At 40.1% G+C, this 22,260-nt stretch overlaps 2 protein-coding genes across 10 annotated transcripts in view; both read left to right on the top strand.

The window, feature by feature from the left end:
* The window catches only part of LOC140535389 (UDP-glucuronosyltransferase 2C1-like), a 31,100-nt gene extending 18,237 nt beyond the window's left edge, over positions 1–12,863 (top strand). For 7 of the 9 annotated variants that reach the window (XM_072656981.1, XM_072656759.1, XM_072657053.1 and 4 more), the window contains exons 2-6: positions 5,385–5,533; positions 7,155–7,286; positions 7,662–7,749; positions 9,973–10,192; positions 11,451–12,863. In XM_072656981.1, the coding sequence (XP_072513082.1) occupies positions 5,385–5,533; positions 7,155–7,286; positions 7,662–7,749; positions 9,973–10,192; positions 11,451–11,736 (875 nt within the window). In that variant the 3' untranslated portion in view covers positions 11,737–12,863. Of the gene's footprint in view, positions 1–2,642; positions 2,958–4,293; positions 5,224–5,384; positions 5,534–7,154; positions 7,287–7,661; positions 7,750–9,972; positions 10,193–11,450 lie in introns of those variants that run through there. The other 2 variants (XM_072657386.1, XM_072656914.1) reach the window with 2 other exon arrangements.
* Positions 12,864–16,029: 3,166 nt separating this feature from the next.
* LOC140537858 (UDP-glucuronosyltransferase 2A1-like) lies at positions 16,030–22,260 on the top strand. The gene is made up of 6 exons (XM_072660143.1): positions 16,030–16,585; positions 16,767–16,915; positions 17,856–17,987; positions 18,249–18,336; positions 20,859–21,078; positions 21,851–22,260. The coding sequence occupies exons 1-6, from the start codon at positions 16,030–16,032 to the stop codon at positions 22,134–22,136; spliced, it is 1,431 nt and encodes a 476-aa protein (XP_072516244.1). The 3' UTR covers positions 22,137–22,260.

Below are 22,260 nucleotides of genomic sequence, written 5' to 3' on the forward strand. Positions count from 1 at the left end.
GAGAGGTGCAGAAGTCTCATTGACCGTTAAAGGAAGCGTTTGATTGCAGTGATTGCCTCAAAAGGTTGTGCAACAAAATATTAAGTCATGGGTACCATCATTTCTGTCCAGGCCTGTTTCATGAGTTTATTTTTAAAAATAATTCTGTTGAAGCACGATTGAAAAGCAATGTCTGATTGCTTAATTTTCATAGCATATTTATTTATTATTACTTTTGTCAGATTCAAGTTATTTCTGTGATCATTGTGGGTTTTTCCTTTCATTAACCGAGGGTTATCAACAGTTTTGTCCATGTGTGTATATATGGCTTCATGTAGCAGCAACATATGTCATGTATGGTGCTAGCATGATTCAGCAAACCTGCCCGTTTCATACGTCGTCACTATTCACTATTCATGGGCACTATAGGCACTATAGAGTTCTTGCAGGGTCGCTCTGCAAACTGCAACTAGATTCCTTTTGAGATAATTTCCCACCATGCTCCTGGAAGTTAACAATATAGATAATTATAAAATACATAGTAAGTAGTGTTCGAGGTCTCAGTGCATTATGCTGTCCAGATGTCAAGTCAAGTGGGTTTTATTGTCATTTCAGCTACATACAGAGTACACAGTGAAATGAAACAAAGTTCCTCCAGGACCACGGTGCAACACAGTGCATACAGAACACAAGTGCAACACAGTGCAAGTGCGGACAGACAACACAACAGAGTACAGACAGAGGATAATAAATAAATTAGGGGTAGTGTGCAAATTATGCAGTGTGCAATAAATATTGAGTCCAGTGAGGTAGTAAAGTTATTTGTGCAAAATGCTTCCCATATTGTCTGGGGTAAATGGTTGGAGAATGAGAGAGAAAGAGAGAGTCTGAGTGTGTGTGTGTGTGTGTGTGTGTGTGTGTGTGTGTGTGTGTATATGCATGGAACAGAAAAAAATATCAGTTCAGTCTCTGGAGTTGAGAAGTCTGATGGCTTGGGGAAAGAAGCTATTGCAGAGTCTGGTCGTGTTGGACCAGATACTGTGGTACCTTCTTGCTGATGGCAGGAGGGAGAACAGTCTGTGTGAAGGGTGGGTGGAGTCATCCACAATGCTGGTTGCTTTGCGGATGCAGCGGGCAATGTAAATGTCCTTGACGGAGGGGAGAGAGACTCTCAGCTGTCCTCACAATGCGTTGGAGGGTCTTGCGGTCAAAGAACGTGCAGGTCCCAAACCAGGGAGTGATGCAGCTGCTCAGGATGCTCTCTATGGTACTGTATGATGTGTTTTGCCTTTGGCGGTGTGTCCCTCAGAACTTTCGCCAGTGCCGTTCTGATGGTACATGGTGAGTTATTACAGTATTGTCCTGTGAGAGACACTTTGGCATGCGACAGTACCTTCAGACAGATGTTCTTTTGTACTTGGGAATATTTTATCCTGCAGTTAGAAGTCTGCAATCGTTAGCTTTAAGTCCTAATAGACTAAAGACTCTGATGGATGCAGACTTCCCTTCCTTGCTACTTCTAGCTTTCATTCATAGTAGTTGGTGGATGATTCTGTGGAAATGGTTATACTTATACTAACAATTTACAATTAACCAAGACTAAATGTCACATGGTCACTATTTGCAAAACTTCATCCCTTTTGAGATTATTTCCAATCATGCTTCAGTTGGAAATTTAAAAGAAGAGAAGCAGCAGTGTCACAATCACAATCACAATCTGGATGAGCCAAGGCTAAAATTTGGTCGATTTTCTTGGTACGTCAAGACAAGAAAAAAGACAGTTGAGGCAGCTATCCTGACCACCTTACACCAAACGATCGAGATAAAGAGAATACACTTCAACTCGTGTGATTTTATTCCAATATTGAAACTTTTGTCTGCGACAGTGAAATCACTTGATAAGTTGTTTGGTGTAGGCATAAGTCAACATAGGTAGATAATTAGCCCAAAGTTTAATACATAATTTATGAGTCTGTAAAAGTTTGCAACTAATGTTTAGCCAGAATTCTTAAACAGTATTTCTTGGAGGAACAATAAAGGACCGTTTATAAACTTGCCCAATCCTGCAAGTCCAAAATCTAAAGCATTGTTGCACATCAAAAGCAGGAGGAAAACAATGGTATAACTTCACATACTCAGGGGGCATCAGAGTCAGGCTGTTCAGTGGCCTCTCACAAGAAACTTAGCAGCGCACTGCCACTGAAGTTCAGTCTGTGTGCTGAGCTGACTGCTTGTACTCGCCAGCATGACGGCATGCACAAGAGCCCCTTTCTGCCTTCTGCTTCTACTCAGCCTGGGCCAGGCTCCACTGTGCGTGACTGCAGGGAAGATCCTCATCTGGCCAGGGGAATTCAGCCACTGGCTGAACCTCGAAGTCATCATAGAGGAGCTGATTGCTAGAGGACACAACGTGACTGTAGTTACCCACAATGCTACACCGTCGGTGAAGACGACTCCGTCTAAGGGCTACAATGTGGACATTATCCCGGTGCACCACACCAAGCAGGATGTCATTGATCATTTTGAGAGGTTTATAAAGTACTGGATGTATGACCTGCCCAACGACAACATAATCCAGACGTCTCTGAAGATCAAGGAGATCATTGACGTAATTGCAGAGCAGAATGACATCTTCTGCCGGAATCTCTTTGCACATGGAGATCTTCTGGAGAAGTGGCGTCAGGAGGAATTCGAGGTCCTTCTGACAGACCCCATGTATATGTTTGGGGAACTGCTGGCCCAGAAGCTGAACCTGCCGTTTATCATTAGTCTACAGTTCTCTTTTGGGAGTGCCATGGAGCGACTCTGTGGACAGCTGCCAGCACCACCCTCCTACGTGCCGGGAGCTACCCTCGGCTACAAGGATGAGATGGATTTCCTTCAGAGACTGAAAAATGTTTTGTTCAATATTTTGCAAGATATACTCTTCCTTCTTGTGGCCAAAACAAAGTGGGATCACCTGTATACTGAACTCCTGGGTAAATAATCATCTTCTCTTGCTGTTTATTCAGTTGCTTTATTCCATTTAAGAACTTTATTGAAACTACAGGTTTTGGAAGAAGAGAAGTTTCAAGTTCAGATTCTTTTCATCTGCATTCATCTGTCTCCAGATTCTTGCATATCCTCCAAAAGGAAAAGCAAAAATTATATTATTGTAGGCACTGACAATTAATATTCCCATCAGAAACTTTTAACTCCAGTTGTAATCTGGTGGAGTGGGACCAGCATGTCAGCTGGTCAGGTGCTCGCCATGTCCACGCAGACCTTTTCCACAGTCCTCCTGTTTGTCACGAAGTACGTGAGTAAAGTGTGTCCTTTAGGGGTGGCTCAAAGTGGCGTAGCAGTGAGCCCAGGAGCAAAAAATGCCAACGCCTGGAGAAAATCCCTTCTTTTTTTGTGTGCATGTTTTTTGTGTGTCGTAAATGTTCCTTTAGGCAGATAAAAACGGTCTGTAATGTGTTTCTCAGTTAAGTTCTCCAGGTCTTCAGCATATGACCATGTTCACCTTCAAAATCCCAGAAAGGAAGAGCTTAAGAGGCTTAAAACTTGACCTTAGAGCCAGAAACCTAAGTTCAAGTTCAGTTTCATGTGCTTGTTAATGTAATTTATTAACATCTTTGCCAACAGTGGAGCCTGTTTACACCTATACACAGAGTAATCTGGTAGAAGACGACCAGAATATGGTCAACTAGACAGGCAGATACTTTGACAGGTCTTCAGAGACATTTTTCCTGATCACTCTAGTGATCCTGTAGTAATTTCTATAACTTGTAAGATCATAGTTGTTTCTCAGTTGGCTCTACAGTGTTTTTTTCAGTGCATCAGTCTCTTTTTCTGCTGTATTTATTGACGGTGTTGAGTGTTACGACCCTGTGTGTGTCCTGTGCTGGCTGCTAGAGGGATAGGTATGACTAGCAGGTGGGAGGTGCAGTGATTAGTGGATGGGGACATGCCGGTTTATAAGGGACCTGAGACTAGAAGTGGAGTGCTTGCTCATATCCAGGGTAGGAGAGATGTTAGATCTTGGCTCCTGGGGTATAGCTTGAATTGTTGTAATATTGACCATCTGACCACCTTCATTTTAATCTCTCTAGGAGAGGCTGTGGGTTTTCTCTCTTCTTTGTGGTCTCTGTTGTAAAACCTAAAGACCCTATTTGACCTCGGATTAGGAGTGGTGATCCTTATTCGCCCTTATTCACCTGACTTTTACAACATAGTCTTCAATATACCTTATTGGATCTGTATCTATTTACGTGGGGTTTTGAGCTTTGAGGATTCCACGATTTCCAGGCTTGGGAAAACAAACCATGCCATAAGCCTGCAGTGGGTTGAGCTAGTTCATTTGTTGACTGATTAGAGGCTGTGCCCTGAGCAAACACAATCTGCTGAACATGCACCCGCCCCATCTCCTTTGTCCCAGTTCAGTGTAACATAAATCAGAGTTCAGGGATGAGGCTTTCAGTGTTCGAGATTGACAGTACAGGAAACCTGAATCCTGAACCTGTCTGTCAGTTTTATATACAATGACACCCAGATATCTGCTCCCCTGGGTGGCTTTGCTGCTCTGTGGGTCTGAAACAGCTCTGGGTGGAAACGTCCTGGTGATTCCTGCTGAATACAGCCACTGGATCAACATGCGCGCAATCGTGGAGGAGCTGGTGGCTCGGAACCACAGCGTGACCGTCCTTACGCACAGCGCCTCACCTTCAATCAAATTCTCACAGACAGAGAACTTCAGATACATTGTCTTTAAGATCAACATGGAGGAGCAAGATGTACGAGCCATGTGGCAGAACCTCATCAATACTTGGATGAATGACACCGTCACCGGGATTCGGACATTGTCCATATTTTGGAACATGATGTCCGTTTTTGAGAATTATCTGGAGGCAGTGTGTGACGGGATGCTCCTTAATAAAGAGCTCATAGCTTCACTCAGGGAGTCAAACTTTGACACAATTCTGTATGATCCAGTGATGCCATGCAGTGACCTTTTGGCGGAGACCCTCGGGCTCCCTCATGTGGTGTCACTTCGGCTCACTTTAGCGTACAGTATGGAAAGACTGTGTGGCCAGTTGCCAGCACCACCCTCATACGTGCCTGCTGCAGCCTCTCAGGGGCATCTCACTGATCAGATGGGGTTCTTAGAGCGGGTAGAGAATGTATTGTTGTACATTGCTCACACGGGACTTTTCCAGTTGCAAATGATGTTACTGTTTAATATGTATTACACTAAAATAACAGGTAAGGGAGAACCACAATCTGTTATATTTTCATGTACAGAAAGGAATCGCTACAGAAGATCCAAATGCACCACTTTATCTGATCCTTTATATGAACCTGTGAAGTAAACTATGCTGTAAACTCATCTAAAATCACATGATCCTCTCTCCTGTACTTTATAGGCAAACCCACAACTCTGTGTGACACTTTGGGAAAAGCTGACATCTGGTTAATCAGAACTTACTGGGACTTTGAATATCCACGGCCGTTACTGCCAAACTTCAAGTTTGTAGGCGGATTGCACTGCAAGCCTGCAAAGCCACTTCCAAAAGTAAGAGCTTCTGTTCACCTCCTTTTGGACATTTATATGCTTGAGTTGTACGTTTAAATATTGCCACATAATTGACCCCCTTGAAAACAATGATTAGGTGTGCAAAGGTCTAGTGCTCAGCCTTTACTTCACATCTTTATCTTCGTAATAGACTGCTGTTACTGCAGAGAGCAAGCAACCTGCAGTGAGAGATGGGATTGACAGGCAACAGCACATTCACATCTAGAAATCCAGCACACCAGCATACTTACTGTAGACTGAATCATTAGGCCTGAATCGTTAGGCCTATGACACCACATTGACATTGAAACCTATTAAACCCTATAATTTTGTACATTGGCTATAGGGTATACAACTAAAGCGGGCGACTCAAACTTACACCAGACCATAATTTTATGTGTGTGTTTACATTTACATTTAAGGTATTCAGCAGACACTCTTCTCCAGAGCGACTTACAAAAGTGCTTTGCTAATTACTCAAGAAAAAGTTCAGCTAGTTTGAATAGACTAATAATACAAAGATACCTCTAAATTTAGACTCTACTAAACACAAGTCAATAAGGTGACCATAGTACTCAACTATTCACCCAAGTACTCTCGGAAGAGGTGGGTCTTCAGTCTGTGTTTGAAGACAGCGAGCCGTTCTGACACCCAGGGGAGGTTCGTCCTATCACTTTGGTGCAGGACAGAAAAAAGCCTGGACGCTTGTCTTCCATGGATTTTTGAAGGGATGGCAGGTCAAGCTGAGCCGTACTTCAAGCTGGAAGGGCTCTTGGTGCGGATCGGCTTTTGAATCTGATGCAGGGAGCAGCTACAGGAAGCCAGTGGAGAGAATGCAGCAGTGGAGTGACATGGCTGAATTTAGGGACATTGAAGACGACCCGTGCCGCTGCATTCTGGATGAGTTGCAGGGGTCTGATGGTGCGCAGAGGGAGACCAGCCAGAAGAGAGTTGCAGTGGTCAAGTCTCAAAGTGACGAGAGACTGAACAAGCACCTGGACAGCCTCTCTAGAGAGGAAGGGATGTTGCACAGGAAAAATCTACATGACCGACATACCTTTTCTTGTAGTCCTTCAAATACAAATGTATCAATGACATTAAAATGGCTTTAGCAAACAAATCCACCACCAAGGTTTGGCACAACTTACATATGAGTTTCATAACAGTAAGAGGTTTAGTCCTCCTGATTCAGGATACCCACTAGGTAATCACTACACTGCAAAAAATACATCTTAGCAGGTGGCATCATCTCAAATCTAGTGTAAATATGTAACATTTCTTAATCTGATATGGTTTCAAACATTAATTCTGAAAACATAATACTTGCAGACACAGCAGTAGATAAATTACCTTAAAAAGAAAAAGATCTCTAGCTGTAAGTTAATAAATCAGAAGCTAAGCTAAATTGAAGCTAAGCTTTAAGTTAAAATGAGACATATCAGATCTATTCAGGCTAGATTTGAGATTATTTCACTACACTTTTCACTTGATAGAGTTTGTGTATACACACCTAATAATCACAGTTGCTGTCAGAATAGAAAATCATTGATTAAGGAAGTTAATGTAACATTTATTTTTGAAATAAAAGTCTTGTGAATAACTTTGTTTCTTGGATTTGTAGGAGATGGAGGCGTTTGTTCAGAGCTCAGGGGATGATGGCATTGTGGTGTTTTCACTGGGTTCTATGGTAAAGAACCTCACTAAAGACAGAGCTAACACCATCGCTTCAGCGCTCGGGCAGATCCCACAAAAGGTTGGAGAATCTATTATTTAATATTTATTGAATCTTAAGAAACAAAATTACTTTACTAGCTTTCTTAAGGTGTAGAAACACCATGATATAGTGTTAATGTTTCCAATTGTGTTTAAACATGACTTGACTGACATTAATTTAGCATTCATTTTTGTCTCTTAATGGCTGCATTGACATTTCATTGACTTCACGGTGTTGCTTGTTGACACTTGAGTGTGTAGAGTGTAGACTTGTTAATTTAATAAAAGCAGGGATGGGTTTGGAGGGGTTTACTCCACTGATTCTGAATATTTGAAGGTTCTGTGATTGTGTGATTGGTTGTTCTTACAGTAGAAAGTGGTTCACTGGTTTTTCACTGGTGCTGCTTTATCACAGGTGTTGTGGCGCTACTCAGGAGAGAAACCAGATACTCTTGCTCCGAACACAAGACTCTATGACTGGATTCCCCAGAATGACCTCCTAGGTAAAGAGCAGTGTTGTCACTTACACTACTAGTCAAAAATGTGTCATATAAATTAATCTTATATGTATATCTTATATGCAGTGTGATGCACTGATGACAGAAGGCTGCAGCCTGAGTGATCCATCAGGAAAAAATCTTTAAAATGTAACCCCTGAACCCTTAAACCTGGCTTATTATATTACATTGTCTTGATTTTAGTATTAACCCACTTTTCTGATAATGTACACTTGTATGTTAAAGCTGTAAAAGTTAACGTTACTGTAGTGGCATCCTAACTCTCACACGTTTACATTACAGAGGATTACTAATAGTGGCTAGTTTGAAAAACCCTGTATAATGTGGTAGTGTGTAGTTTAGGACACTAAACTAAAGGATAGAGCAGAAGAAGTTAAAGCAGAGAACTCTTAGGTCTGTGGTCATTCTGGATTCCCCAGAATGACCTACTAAGTAAAGAGCAGTGTTATAGGGCTGTCACGATAACCGCACAATATCACAATATTGCGCTATTATCAAGCGAATCGCAGGAAATGGCAAGCAACCGCCACACTGCGGTTTTCATTTTTTTTTTTTACCGTTTTGTAAGGAGGGGACAACAGTAGGTGGTCTGGTTACAAAACCAAACGCAGTGAGACAAAGCCTGCACGCTGGACGTCAGCTATAGAGGAGTCATGTCAATGATTAGACGTAACCACACACTCAAAGAGATGCTGGTAGTAAAAGACAGAGTGAGCGGATGCGACAGCACCACCAAAAAATAATGGTATTGGACAGACAATGACCTCTGCCTTCATACCCTAGAGAGCTGAGCACCCAGAGCTGAGCACCCAGAGCTGATCACCCAGAGCTGATCACCCAGAGCTGATCACCCAGAGCAGATCACTCAGAGTGCCATCAGAGAGACAGTGTTGGTGAAGTTGGGAATATCGCTGGCCCACTCAGGTCCTCTCTAAACCACACAAGGCGAACATGTTTTTCTACTCACGTTGTTTGTGAGGAGACAGATACACAGAGTCACTTTTACTAGATTATAAAAGTTTATTAAAAAGGCGGCGATCCAAAATCAAACCAGTAACCAGGTGAGGGTCAGAACCGGAGCTGTGGTAACCATAAAAGAAGGGCTGAGGCAAAATCAGACAACGAGAAACAGGAGGTAAACAGGAGAAGGTCGTCAGTACGGTGTAAAGAGTCGTTGCGTGGGGAGAGCTTAAGCAGCAGAGCTGATGACCTTTAGGGGCGCATTCTAAAACTCCGGAGATCGGGCTTTGTCCTGATTGGCCGGAGTGGTTACGTGAGCTAGCAGAGGAGTCTGGGAAATTGAGTACATACACAAAAAAAACGTTAACGGTAAAGCCGCATATCACGGTGTTGAGCCACCCTAAATCACTGCAACAGCCGTATGTTGTTATGTGCACTACTAGTTCTGAATCACTTATCATGTTAATTTGTTACTTGTTGTATGCATAATAATCATATAATCATAATAATTCTAATTTAATGCTTATTTATTTATTGTAGACTATACACCAATACGTACCATGCTGTGAAAAAACATTTGCCTTCCAAAATACAGTTTTGGGGAACAAAAGACTGGAGGGTCTCAAAAAGCAGCTCATAATGCCACTTTTTCACTTTTGCTTTTTTATTTTATTAAATATTTTGTAAATATTAAAAAATGTATTCAATTGTGTATATAATAATTGTACATTAATTTGGGGTTTTTTTTTATTAAAAACATAGATTCCAGACATTCACAAACATAGATAGAGAACTTTCCAAGCGAGTGTAATCAGAAATGCAATGTATATCAATACTATTTTTACCTTTTACTTTTAGTTCAACAGAGCCTTACTGACTAAGATGTTGTCAAAAATAATATAGTTCTCAAAGCCAGATTTATCTTTCCTTTTCAGCAGAAACAAGAAAAATGAAAACAATGCATTCATAAATAGCTTTAAAACTTACCCTTAAGACAATAAGACAAATCACCTGAGCACACAGTATTTAACTTTCCCCTAGCTTTCCCTTAGTGTCTGGCAGATATTTGGTTCAAAAAGGCACTACATGTCAGATATTGTCTCCATATGATGACTCCAACTGATGACTCCATACCACCAACCTATCTGCTGACTTTAGAGGCCAACGGAACATTGCTTTGCCCCTAATATGAACCATACCAGGTTGATGAAGTAAAAGTTCACCAACATGCACTAATGATCCTTACAGGACACCCTAAGACCAAGGCCTTCATCACCCATGGTGGGACAAATGGACTATATGAAGCCATTTACCATGGTGTCCCAATGGTGGGCGTACCACTGTTTGCTGACCAGCCGGATAACCTGCTCCACATGAAGACCAAGGGAGCGGCTGTCATAGTTGATTTCAACAAAATGGAGACCAAAGACCTGAAGGAGGCTCTCACTGAAGTCATTACCAATCCATCGTGAGTTGATAGGGGGGCTTTTTAGTTCTTTATAGTGGAGATTATCTTAAACATGACCATTACACAGCTAGTGTCTCCAGTACTTCATTTTCTTCATGTTAGGTGTGTATAGGTATGGTGGACACAATGCAGTAACAGGAGGTAGTGGTTTCAACAGGCTCAGTGGAATTTTCTGGTTCATGAATATGTTAGCCTTTACATTCTTTAAACCCATTAAAGAATAAAGCTCAGCAGGTTCCTTGACGCTTTAGGACTTGCCTGAAATGCCATGTGGTCCTCTTGAGTTCTGTAGTAAGAACTCAACCTATTTGTGAAGAATATCCCTCAGGACCCTATTTTATATAGGAATATGGAGGGGGCACTTACAAGACCAAAAGCCATAACTGTGTAATAACTTCTTAATGACCGGTAGAGGTAATGAAAGCAGTCTTAATGAACTTGTTCTAGGTCTGAGGTCACCCCTGGAAGAGGATATCTGTATTTATCAGTTAAGGCATTCAGACCATGGTAACTTCTAGTGTTTCTAGATTTTAACTTATTAATTATTAATGTCTTAATTGATTAATGTCTTAAAAAGATTTTGTTTTTTAGTTTGACCTATTTTATAAACTAATGTTATATTTTATCAAAAGATGACTTGTCCAGTCTCATAAAATCTAAATATGTCTGTTGGATAGCCACATTTCATTAAAATCAACTCTACTAATTTTACATTTACAGCATTTAGCTGATGCTCTTATCCAGAGCAACTTACAAAGTTACTCGTATTACAGAGGCGGGCCAATGCAGTGTTGGCAGTCTTGCCCAAGGACTCTTATTGGTGTAGCTCAGCATAGCCACCCAGACTGGGAATCGCATGATGATACACAATATGAAATATACGGTTTCCAAGCAATTCACAGACTGTACAATGACAATAATTCAATCAGGACCCTATTTTAGCCATAACTGTGTAATAACTTCTTAATAACACGGAAGACGTAATGAAAGCAGTCTTAATGAACTTGTTCTAGATCTGAGGGCACCTGTGGAAGAGGATATCTATATTTATCAGTTATGGCATTCAGACCATGGTAGTTTGAACATGGGCAACGCCCTCCATCATATTTCTCCACAAAGAAGAGTGTTGCACAAATCAGGCATAAGATTGCTTTTCAGCATTTTCAGTGTTAGCTGTATTAACAGCTGTAGCCCACTTTGTTGGAAGGTAAACGGTCCATCTTCACATAAACAGTTTGCATTTCCTTTCTTCTCTCAGGTACAAAGAGAGCATCATGAGACTTTCCCGCATCCACCATGATCAACCTATGAAGCCGTTGGACCAGGCGGTCTTCTGGATTGAGTTTGTGATGCGCAACAAGGGGGCCAAGCACCTGAGGGTCGAGGCCCATAACCTCACTTGGTACCAGTACCACTGTCTGGACGTTGCTGCCTTTTTGCTGTCAGTAGTCGCTCTGGTCGTGTTCATCTTCGTGAAAACGTGCAAGTGGCTCTTCTGTAAATGCTGCAGAAGGTCCTCCTCCTCAAAGAGCAAGAGGGAGTGAAGGATTCAGGGCAGATCACTGCACTAGTTAAAACTGTGATTTTGTTTATTGGGTTAAAACCTCTGGAGTCGAAGGACATTTTCTTAAATTCGCCTTTAAAGGAACTTGTATATCAGATAATACCCACATGTTTTATTTCAACATGTTCAAAACAATCCCTCACCATAATGAGACCCCATGTGTGCTAGAGGAGAAAATTGAAGTGCGAAAATTTAAGTTGAACCTGAAAAATTGACGTGCGATTGCAGAAATTCTTAATATAACAGACCTTTACTCATGTTATTTGTACATACTCATCTGTTTTGTTGATTAAAATGAATTTATCAGTCTTAGCTTCAGAAAAGGAGCGGAACATATGAATAAGATACCATATAAACGGCAGGAGGTGAGTGTCTATTGGTTAGTTTCAATCAAAACTATAGACACACGAATCCTTCAATTACAGATGGATAAAGACAGACACTCAAATCCACCACTTAGACACGGCGAGAGGCAGAGATGAGTATCTAGACTCTGCCTTACAGCCTCGTAACTCTGGATGTGAGTCACCTACAATCAGACAATACGACCCAATGAAACCGTATTTCTACAGATTTAGAAACCGTATTTCTGTGCTGCATTATTGCTTTACATGCATTATTTACTTGCATTATTATTACTCCAGAGGGTTAAAGACCAAAATGCTGTGCTGCACAGTAAAACACTGCTGTTATGCAAAAACCTTTTATCTCCATTTTGACCTTTTTTCACTTTTTGACAAAAAAGGGAGTCTGGTAGCTATTCTTTACATTGAATAGAAATGCTTCTGAATAACCTGCACTGAAACCTTTCCACACTGACTTTCAGTGAAAGTTAAGATGTTTTTTTTCTCTTGTATAGTTGCCATTTTGGAGAAAGAGGTTTTTGCATGACTGCAACAAAATGTACTTGATGCATTCCAGACATTTACACTGTGTATTTAACAGTGGGGGCCAGTGAATGTAATTTATAACATCTGCAGATGCTCAATCTTCAGTAATCAGAAAAAATGTTTTGTGAAGCACTTCTCTCAACAGCAGCTGAAATTCAGGGATTTTATCCATGTTCAATCTTTTATTTTCAATAAAATATAATTTTGATAATTTAAATCAACCATGTTTTCATATCTGTAACATCATGTAGTGAAAATCTCCCTTTTCTGTTTCTGCACACTTTGAATGATGGGTGCACCCCTCAGTGGCATAAAACATAGTCTTAAGTATTCTTACTCAGGTGTTAAGGCTCGGGCTCTCACATTCAACAGTCAAAAAATATTATAGAATAGATGTTTTCTACAAAGAGACAGAAATAATTATTAATACAAAGGTCAGTATAATGCTGAAACACAGGAGTATGTTAGATAACTGTTAGATAGACACTATGGCAGCCTGGGCAAGTGGAGTATGTGCACCCTCAATTTTAGTAAAGGGGAGCCAAGCTGAGCTTATTCTCCTGTCATGTAGTTTATAAATGAAGGATTCGCTTCCAGTATAAATAACTTCACGAGATTTACAGCCAGATACAGGATCAAATAATTTCCTTATAATAATTATTATTTTTATTTTATAGAAATAATTACTTACTTTATCAAGTTATTTTATGTATATTAGGTTTATGTATTTATATATTACTTATTATATCAAGATTTCTACTTATTGTGTGGAAATTATTTTATTCTATTCTAATCTAAGATTTTAACTTGTAAAATAAATATTACTGTCTAAAGAACTGCTTTTAATCTATTATATATGTTTATGTGCATGTATTTATATTATAATAGAAATATATAATAGCAGCAAACAAACAATGCAAATATATATCCACATGGGGTCAGTAAAGATACAAGAACATTTGGGACACCTGCTGATTCATTGGGGTTTTTTTCTGAACTCAAGGGTATTAAAAAGAGTTTACTTATTATAAAGAGTTTTACTTATTTTATGAAAATTGCTCCTTCTAGTGTTTCTAGATTTTAACTTGGAAATTAATTATTAATGTCTAAATTGGTTTTATGATTTTTGTTTTTAAGTTTGACCTATTTTATAAAGTAATGTTCTATTTTATCAAAAGATGACCTGTCCAGTCTCATAAAATCTAAATATGTGTGTTGGATAGCCACATTTCATTAAGATCAAGTCTGCATAATTTTACATTTACATGGTTACTGGTATTACAGTGGGCCGGTGTAGTGTTAGGAGTCTTGCCCAAGGACTCTAATTGGTGTAGCGTAGCTCAGTCACCCAGACTGGGAATCGAATGATACACAATTTAAAATATACAGTTTCCAAGCAATACACAGACTGAACAATGACAATAATATATGCACAATGTACAGTATTACTTACAGAGAAACAATACACAGTATACAGCAACATACAGATTATATAGTGATAAGATTTGTACATATTTAGTGGAATGTATATTGTAAGTTATTTGTATGCTATTTATTGTGTCTTTTAGCTTTTAGTTTTGACTTCTTTTAAAGATTCCTGAATAAATCATTTACCTCTGAGATATCAGAATGGCTCTATCAAGTATTTTTTTTACTATTGACAGAAATATTGAGACACCTGCTGATTTATTGTTTTTTTTTTCTGAAATCAAGGCTATTAAAAAGAGTTGTCCCTGCTTGTTGACCTTGTTGGAGTAACTGTCTCTACTGTCCAGGGAAGAAGGCTTTCTACTAGATTTTGGAGCATTGCTGTGAGCATTCCCCTGCCTAATATTGAGTAGGGGTCTACCTTGTGCCACCACAACAGATCTGGCACAAAAACGATATCAGCAGATCCTGTAAGTCCCGTAAATTGTAAGGTGGGGTCTCCATGGATCATTTCAGTGAGTATTAGGTGCCCATGACCCTGTCACCAGTTTACTGATTGTCCGTTCTTGGAGGACCTTTGGTAGGTGCTGACCACTGCATACCAGAAAAACCCACAAAACCTGCCTGATGTTCTGGAGATGTTCTGACCCAGTTTGGTTCTTGCCAAAGTGTCTCAGATTCTTATGCTTGTAAATTTGTCCTACTTTTAACATCTTCAAGAACTGACTGTTCACCAACAGAAAGTGCAGGCTCTCCATAAACCAACCAACACTTCATTCCTTGCTCTTGACTCCATGATTAATATATTATGATTATGATCAGAGCAGTTCAACAGTATTGATGGTTTGGTCATTTCTATCAGTAGTTTATAAATAGTTCTGATCAGAGGAGGACGGATCGGGTCCCCCCTGTGAGTCTTGGTTCCTCCCAAGGTTTCTTCCTCCAGCTCTGAGGGTTTTTTTCCTTGCCACTGTCGTCGTTGGGGCTCACTGGGGGTCTTGGATCCTTCATGTCTTCTTACGTTATTTCTATTTTGTCTCTGTCTTTTATTAATTACTAATTATGTAAAGCTGCTTTGTGACGACAACAGTTGTAAAAAGCTACACAAATAAATTTGACCTGACTTGATTTGATGCATCCTTAATAACCCTGGCGGAACAGGAACACATCCAGGCTTCCATAAGAACACAGACAGGGATGTAGACTGAGAATCGGTGTGCGATTGACTGTTCAATCAGATTCTGCAAGATTGCAGCACTATCCTTTTACAGACCGCTGAAAGCTCAGGACAAGAGAAGCTAATGCATTGCTGCAAGTCTGGAATCCAGGCACTGAAACGTGTGGGAGCTCACCGACTGGTGAAGTCACGCTCGGAAACCAAGCCCACCGTAGTTGCGAATGCAGCGACATGCTAAGTACGATTAATGATCCAGTGTATTAGATAGGCCTGAAACCAGTGGAAAACACTCCTAAGGCCAGTCCCTTCACTCTGTGCTCTGGGATATGAGGCTTTACCCTCTAAACCCTCTGGACGTTCCTGGCTGTCCATGGACCACTGGTTCTTCGGTAACTTGGACGGGCCGCTGTCCAGTCCAGCTGCCTGTTGCTTTAGCAGGTAATTGCTAGTGACACTTTCCCTAATAAGGTCAGTGGCCATGCTGCAAGATGTTTTACCACTCAGGCCGACTAGAGGGGAACGTGACGTCAATGCATACCCTCCATAGCACCCCTTTTGGCAGCGGCGAAGAACGCAAACGCAAACAACACGAGATCTTGTAAGGGTTGCAGGTGGCTACAACTGACTACAGTTGCTGACCACCAAGGCGAGGCGCAGTTCACCTCGAGCAAGCCAGCTCCTCGGACTCACTCGTTTAGTTTCGGTTCAGTGGAGTCGACTCCTTCACTAGTTGCTTCGTTATTCGCCAAGATCGGTCGCTTTCCAGACACCCACCGGAATGACACCCAGATATCTGCTCCCCTTGGTCAAGCATTTGCAGACAGACACCTTCAGATACATTGTTTTTAAGATCAGCAGGGAGGAGGAAGATGTTCGAGTCATGTGGAGGAACTTCATCAATGTTTGGATGAATGACACCATCTCTGGGACACTGTCTCTGTTTTGGACCACGCTGTTTGACTTCCAGAGCTATCTGGAGGCAGTGTGTGAAGGGATGCTCCTTAGTGAAGAGCTCATAGCTTCACTTAGGGAGGCCAGATTTGAAGCAATTCTGTACGACCCCATGATGCCATGCAGTGACCTTTTGGCGGAGACCCTCGGCCTGCCCCATGTGGTGTCACTCAGGCTCACTGTAGCATACAGTATGGAAAGACTGTGTGGCCAGTTGCCAGCACCACCTTCCTATGTGCCTTCTGTGGCCTCCCAGGGCCATCTCACCGATCGGATGGGGTTCTTAGAGCGGGTGGAGAATGTGCTGGTGTACATTACTCACACAGCACTATTTAAACTGCAAGTGATGGTAACATTTGATAAGTATTACACTAAAATAACAGGTAAGGTGGATCAAATTTGGTTGGTTTTGCAGTATTTTGGATGTGCTAAAATTACCTGTGTTCAGTTTTATATAGGAATAATAGCTATAGTCGATCCAGTGCACCACTTTTTCCAGTGTTTTATGTGAACCTGTGAAGTAAACTATGCTGTAAACTGATGCACAATCACATGATCTTCTAGGCAAACCCACAACTCTGTGTGACACTTTGGGAAAAGCTGACATCTGGTTAATCAGAACTTACTGGGACTTTGAATATCCACGGCCGTTCCTGCCAAACTTCAAGTTTGTAGGCGGATTGCACTGCAAGCCTGCAAAGCCACTTCCAAAAGTAAGAGCGTCTGTTCACCTCCGTTTGGACATTTACATGCTTTGGGGACATTCCTTCTAATGAATGCATTCAGCTACAGCTTGTCCAATCCATGTAGAGACGTACTGCCAGTAGAGTAGGACTCAAGACATGAACCTATTGGCACCATGCTGCCTAATATGCCAGGTGTGGGCTAGAGGGGTATAAAGCCCCCCAGCATTGAGCTGCTGTGGAGCAGTGGAACTGCAGTGTTCTCTGGAATGATGGATGGTGCTCCATCCAATACTTTCGGGATGATTTGGGGAGTTGGGGATGATGAAGTGGGGTGATGATGATCATCATCCAACATCCTGACCTCACTAACACTTTTGTCGCTGAATGCAATCAAAGCCTCACAGCAATGCTCCTCCAAAATCTAGTAGAAAGCCTTCTTTACTGGACAGTAGAAACAGTCACTCCAACCAAAGCAGGATGGACCAGTTAAAAGCTGTGAATGAGAAGGTGTCCCAATACTTTTGTCAATATAGTTTACTGCATTTAAAAGTTGGCACACGGTTGAATGATCCGGAATACAAAGGTTTAGTGCTCAACCTTTACTACATATCTTCATCTCACAGATTCAGACTTTATCTCAGTGGGTTTCCACTTTGTGGCAATTCCTTAAAAAAGGGCATTAAGTGAGTTTTCCATCCAGTTCCAGTTAGAAGTTGTAGGCTACTGTCATTGCCACAGTTCGGTTCTTGTCACAGTGGCTCATACTCTCATGCTTGCCCATTTTTCCTGCTTTGAACACCTTCATCACCTTCAAGAACTGACTGTTCCCTTACGGCCTCCTCTTGACAGATGCCACTGTAGATGAAGATAATCATTGTTTTTCACTGCGACTGTCAGTGGTACTAATGTAATGGCTAAACAGTGTATATATCTGCGTTACAAATAACCGTCCTTTTTGATTTTGTAGGAGATGGAAGAGTTTGTTCAGAGCTCAGGGGATGACGGCATTGTGGTGTTTTCACTGGGGTCCATGGTGAATAACCTCACCAGAGCCAAAGCTAACACCATCGCTTCAGCGCTCGGACAGATCCCACAAAAGGTTGGAGAATCTACTTTGGATGTTTGTTAAATCATTAGAAACAAAATCACTGTTCTCGATTTCTTAAGGTCTAAAAACACCTGGTTATGGTTTTCCAATGGTGTTCATTTATGTACCATTAACACCTCTTGGCCCTCAGTTTAATATGGCTTGAGAGGGAAAAGCAGGGATGGGTTTGGAGGGGTTTACTCCACTGATTCTGAATATTTGAAGGTTCTGTGGTCGTGTGATTGGTTGTTCATACAGTAGAAAGTGTCACAGGTGTTGTGGCGCTACTCAGGAGAGAAACCAGATACTCTTGCTCCGAACACAAGACTCTATGACTGGATTCCCCAGAATGACCTACTAGGTAAAGAGCAGTGTTGTCACTTACACTACTAGTCAAAAGTTCTGAATCACTTGTCATGTTATTATATTAGTCAAGTCAAGTCAAGTGGGTTTTATTGTCATTTCAACTACATACAGAGTACACAGTGAAACGAAACAACGTTCCTCCAGGACCATGGTGCAACAGACACAGTGCATACAGAACACAAGTGCAACACAATACAAGTGCAGACAGACAACACAACACAGTACAGACAGAGACTAATAAATAATTAGGGGTAGTGTGCAAATTATGCAGTGTGCAATAAATATTGAGTCCAGTGAGGTAGTAAAGTTATTAGTGCAAAATTCTTCCCATATTGTCTGGGGTAAATGGTTGGAGGGAGGGAGGGACAGAGAGAGAGAGAGAGAGAGAGAGAGAGAGAGAAACAAAAAAAAAACATCAGTTCAGTCTCTGCAATTTTGATGACAATTTTTGGAAAGTTTGGAATTAATGTTAAAATATAGATAAATAATAATAAAATAATAAAATAAATGTACTAGTTCATCTCAAATAATCAGAATATTGTGAAAAAGTACATTTAGTTCATAATATATTTCAAAAAGGGCATATATTTTATATCTGTTACACATAAAATGACATATTTCAAACTATTAATTTTTTTACTTTATTTTCATGAGATATATATCATACTGATCAAACGTAAACCAAAACAATGGCTTAAAATATGTCACTTTATGTGTAATAGATATAAAATATCCATCCATTTATTATCTATCTGTCTAGTTCTTTGTGTAATGTTATTTGTTTGTTTGTGCTGTGCGGGTCGACCTAAGGCAAATGGGCTGAATTGAATTTGGAATTGAAAATATATGTCTTTCTGAAGTAAATTATGAACAAAAATGAAAGAAAAAACAATTCTATTTTTCTGAGATGCATTAGAACAATACTAATATACAATATGAATTATTATTTAATAGACTCTTGCTGTTCCCGAAACACAATAAGACGCAATAAGAAATCCTAATTTTATATATATTTAACCCCTTAACTCTCCCAGGTTTATCACACCCTAAGGTGTATTACTCAGTAACTACGGGGACGTCTGTACAAACTGGTGGGGCTATTCTTTGGTAGTAAAAGTTGTAATAACACTTTCAGCCCGTAGGCTGTTCAAGAGGTTAAATATTATAAACTATACGCCAAAAAATACAATGCTGTGAAAAAGTATTTGCTCCCCAAAATACATATTTTAGGAGCAAAAGGCCACATGAGTTATTGGAGATTTATTGAAAAACTATGTCACCCATGTGTGTAAAAAGTAAATGCCCCTTCAGCTTCTAAATCAACCAGTTAACCAATTTCTGTTGACATTTAGGTACAATTCCACTAGCCACACTCAGGCATGATTACTGCCAGAACTGAAACTTCAGTAGAACCTGTCTGACAATGGAAAGCAGCCTAGAAAGTCTCAAAAAGCTTTTTGTGTTTTGGGAACAGCATAAGTTTATTAAATAATAATTCATATTGTATATTAGTATTGTTCTAATGCATCTCAGAAAAATAGAATTGTTTTTTCTTTCATTTTTGTTCATAATTTACTTCAAAAAGACATATATTTTCAATTCCAAATTCAATTCAGCCCATTTGCCTTAGGTCGACCCGCACAGCACAAACAAACAAATAACATTACACAAAGAACTAGACAGATAGATAATGAATCGATGGATATTTTATATCTATTACACATAAAGTGACATATTTTAAGCCATTGTTTTGGTTTACGTTTGATCAGTATGGTATATACCTCATTAAAATAAAGTAAAACAATAAATAGCTTGAAATATGTCATTTTACATGTAACAGATATAAAATATATGCCCTTTTTGAATTAAATTATGAATGTAAATGTACTTTTTTCACAATATTCTGATTATTTTAGATAAACTAGTACATTTTTTTAGATTTGTTTTTTTTATTTGTATTTTATTTTAATTCCAAACTTTCCAAAAGATTGTCATTGAAATTGCAATACATTTAAATACTTATATTTATATTTACACTTATATTCATACTTATATTTGTTTTTTTATTTTTACTTTTTTACTTTTAGTTAAACTGTGCCTTAGTTAAACTGTGATGGATGTGTGAAATGATTTCTTATTCAGTTTCAGCAAAAACAATTTCTTAAAATAAACAACACATTCATTAATACCTTTGTAAGAGGAGAAGAGGAGCTCTCTGTATTTAACTTATGTTTAAAAATAATTCCCTGAGCACCTATCAGACATTCCAGATGGCACTACATGTGTAATCTATGTAACACTAGATATTGTTATCAATGCTGACTTATAACTTCAAACATCACTCGAGCCAACAGTACATCGCTTTGCCCCTCATATAAATCATCCCAGGTTGTTGTAGTTAATGTTCACCAACATGCACTAATTTAATTTGATTGGATTCAATTAAACTTTATTGTCATTAAGTACAAGTTTAAGCCAGTCTACTGTAATACAGTGATTGACATCTGATCCTTACAGGACATCCTAAGACTAAGGTCTTTATCACCCATGGTGGGACCAATGGAATATATGAAGCTATATACCATGGTGTCCCAATGGTGGGTATACCTCTGTTTATTGACCAGCCAAATAACCTGTTCCACATGAAGACCAAGGGAGCTGCTGTCATAGTTGACTTTGACAGAATGGAGACCAAAGACCTGAAGGAGGCTCTCACTGAAGTCCTTACCAATCCATTGTGAGTTGATAGGGGGGTCTCTTTGCATCATTTTCATCCCAGCATCCAGAGCTTGTAGAGTAAACAAGAATTGGTGGGGAACTTTGTTGATGTTCAACAAAGTTGCCCACCCAGATGTTCTAGTTATGAGAAGTAGGAAGTATTTAGTCTATATTTTATGCATAATTGTCTGGGGTGGAAATAGGACATTTTTGTACAGTAAGTGTAAGTGCACTACACATAAAACGTGGCATGGTAATGAAGTCCACAAATGATAATAAGGCTCATACAGCTGCAATTATGGTAATTAGCACCTAAAACCAAAAGAAGCCACAGCCAGAGTTAGTCTTCGGTGCACCAAAATGTCACTGGGGTAGTACCTTGTAGCTTGTCGGTGGAAAGTCTGTCCATGCTGTTTACCATATACTTTTTAAAACTTGTTTATGTAGGTTTTCAAAGGATTTTTGAAGAACCGACAGTCTTAAGTCCAGTGTTTGTTGGCAGTGTTATCTCCCAGTGTAAACTAAAGAAGCACAAATCAGATACCAAACATGTCTTAGCTGGTCGACTGCATCTAAGCAATATCTGAGGTAAATCTGGGGGTGAATTTTACAAATCCTATTTACAAACCTTAATTATTTAATCTCATCAACACTGTAACAAATATGTCCATCACACTTTCTGATAGGAGCTTTGCTGACCGCTCTATCTTCCTATGACCTAAACAGTTTCATTGGTATTTCCTTTCTTCTTCTTTTTCTTCTTCTTCTTCTTCTTCTTCTTCTTCTCTCAGGTACAAAGAGAACATGATGAGACTGTCCCGCATCCACCATGATCAACCACTGAAGCCGTTGGACCATGCGGTCTTCTGGATTGAGTTTGTGATGCGCAACAAGGGGGCCAAGCACCTGAGGGTCGAGGCCCATAACCTCACTTGGTACCAGTACCACTGTCTGGACGTTGCTGCCTTTTTGCTGTCAGTAGTCGCTCTGGTCGTGTTCATCTTCGTGAAAACGTGCAAGTGGCTATTCCGTAAATGCTGCAGAAGGTCCTCCTCCTCAAAGAGCAAGAGGGAGTGAAGGATTCAGGGCAGATCACTGCACTAGTAAAGACACTGAGTTCTTCTCACGGACTTAAAGACCAACATGCTGTGTTGTACAGGGAATCGTTGCTGCTATGCAAAAAACCTGTATCTCCATTTAG

This window comes from Salminus brasiliensis, chromosome 1 (genome assembly GCF_030463535.1).
Source record: "Salminus brasiliensis chromosome 1, fSalBra1.hap2, whole genome shotgun sequence".
NCBI lineage: Eukaryota > Metazoa > Chordata > Actinopteri > Characiformes > Bryconidae > Salminus > Salminus brasiliensis.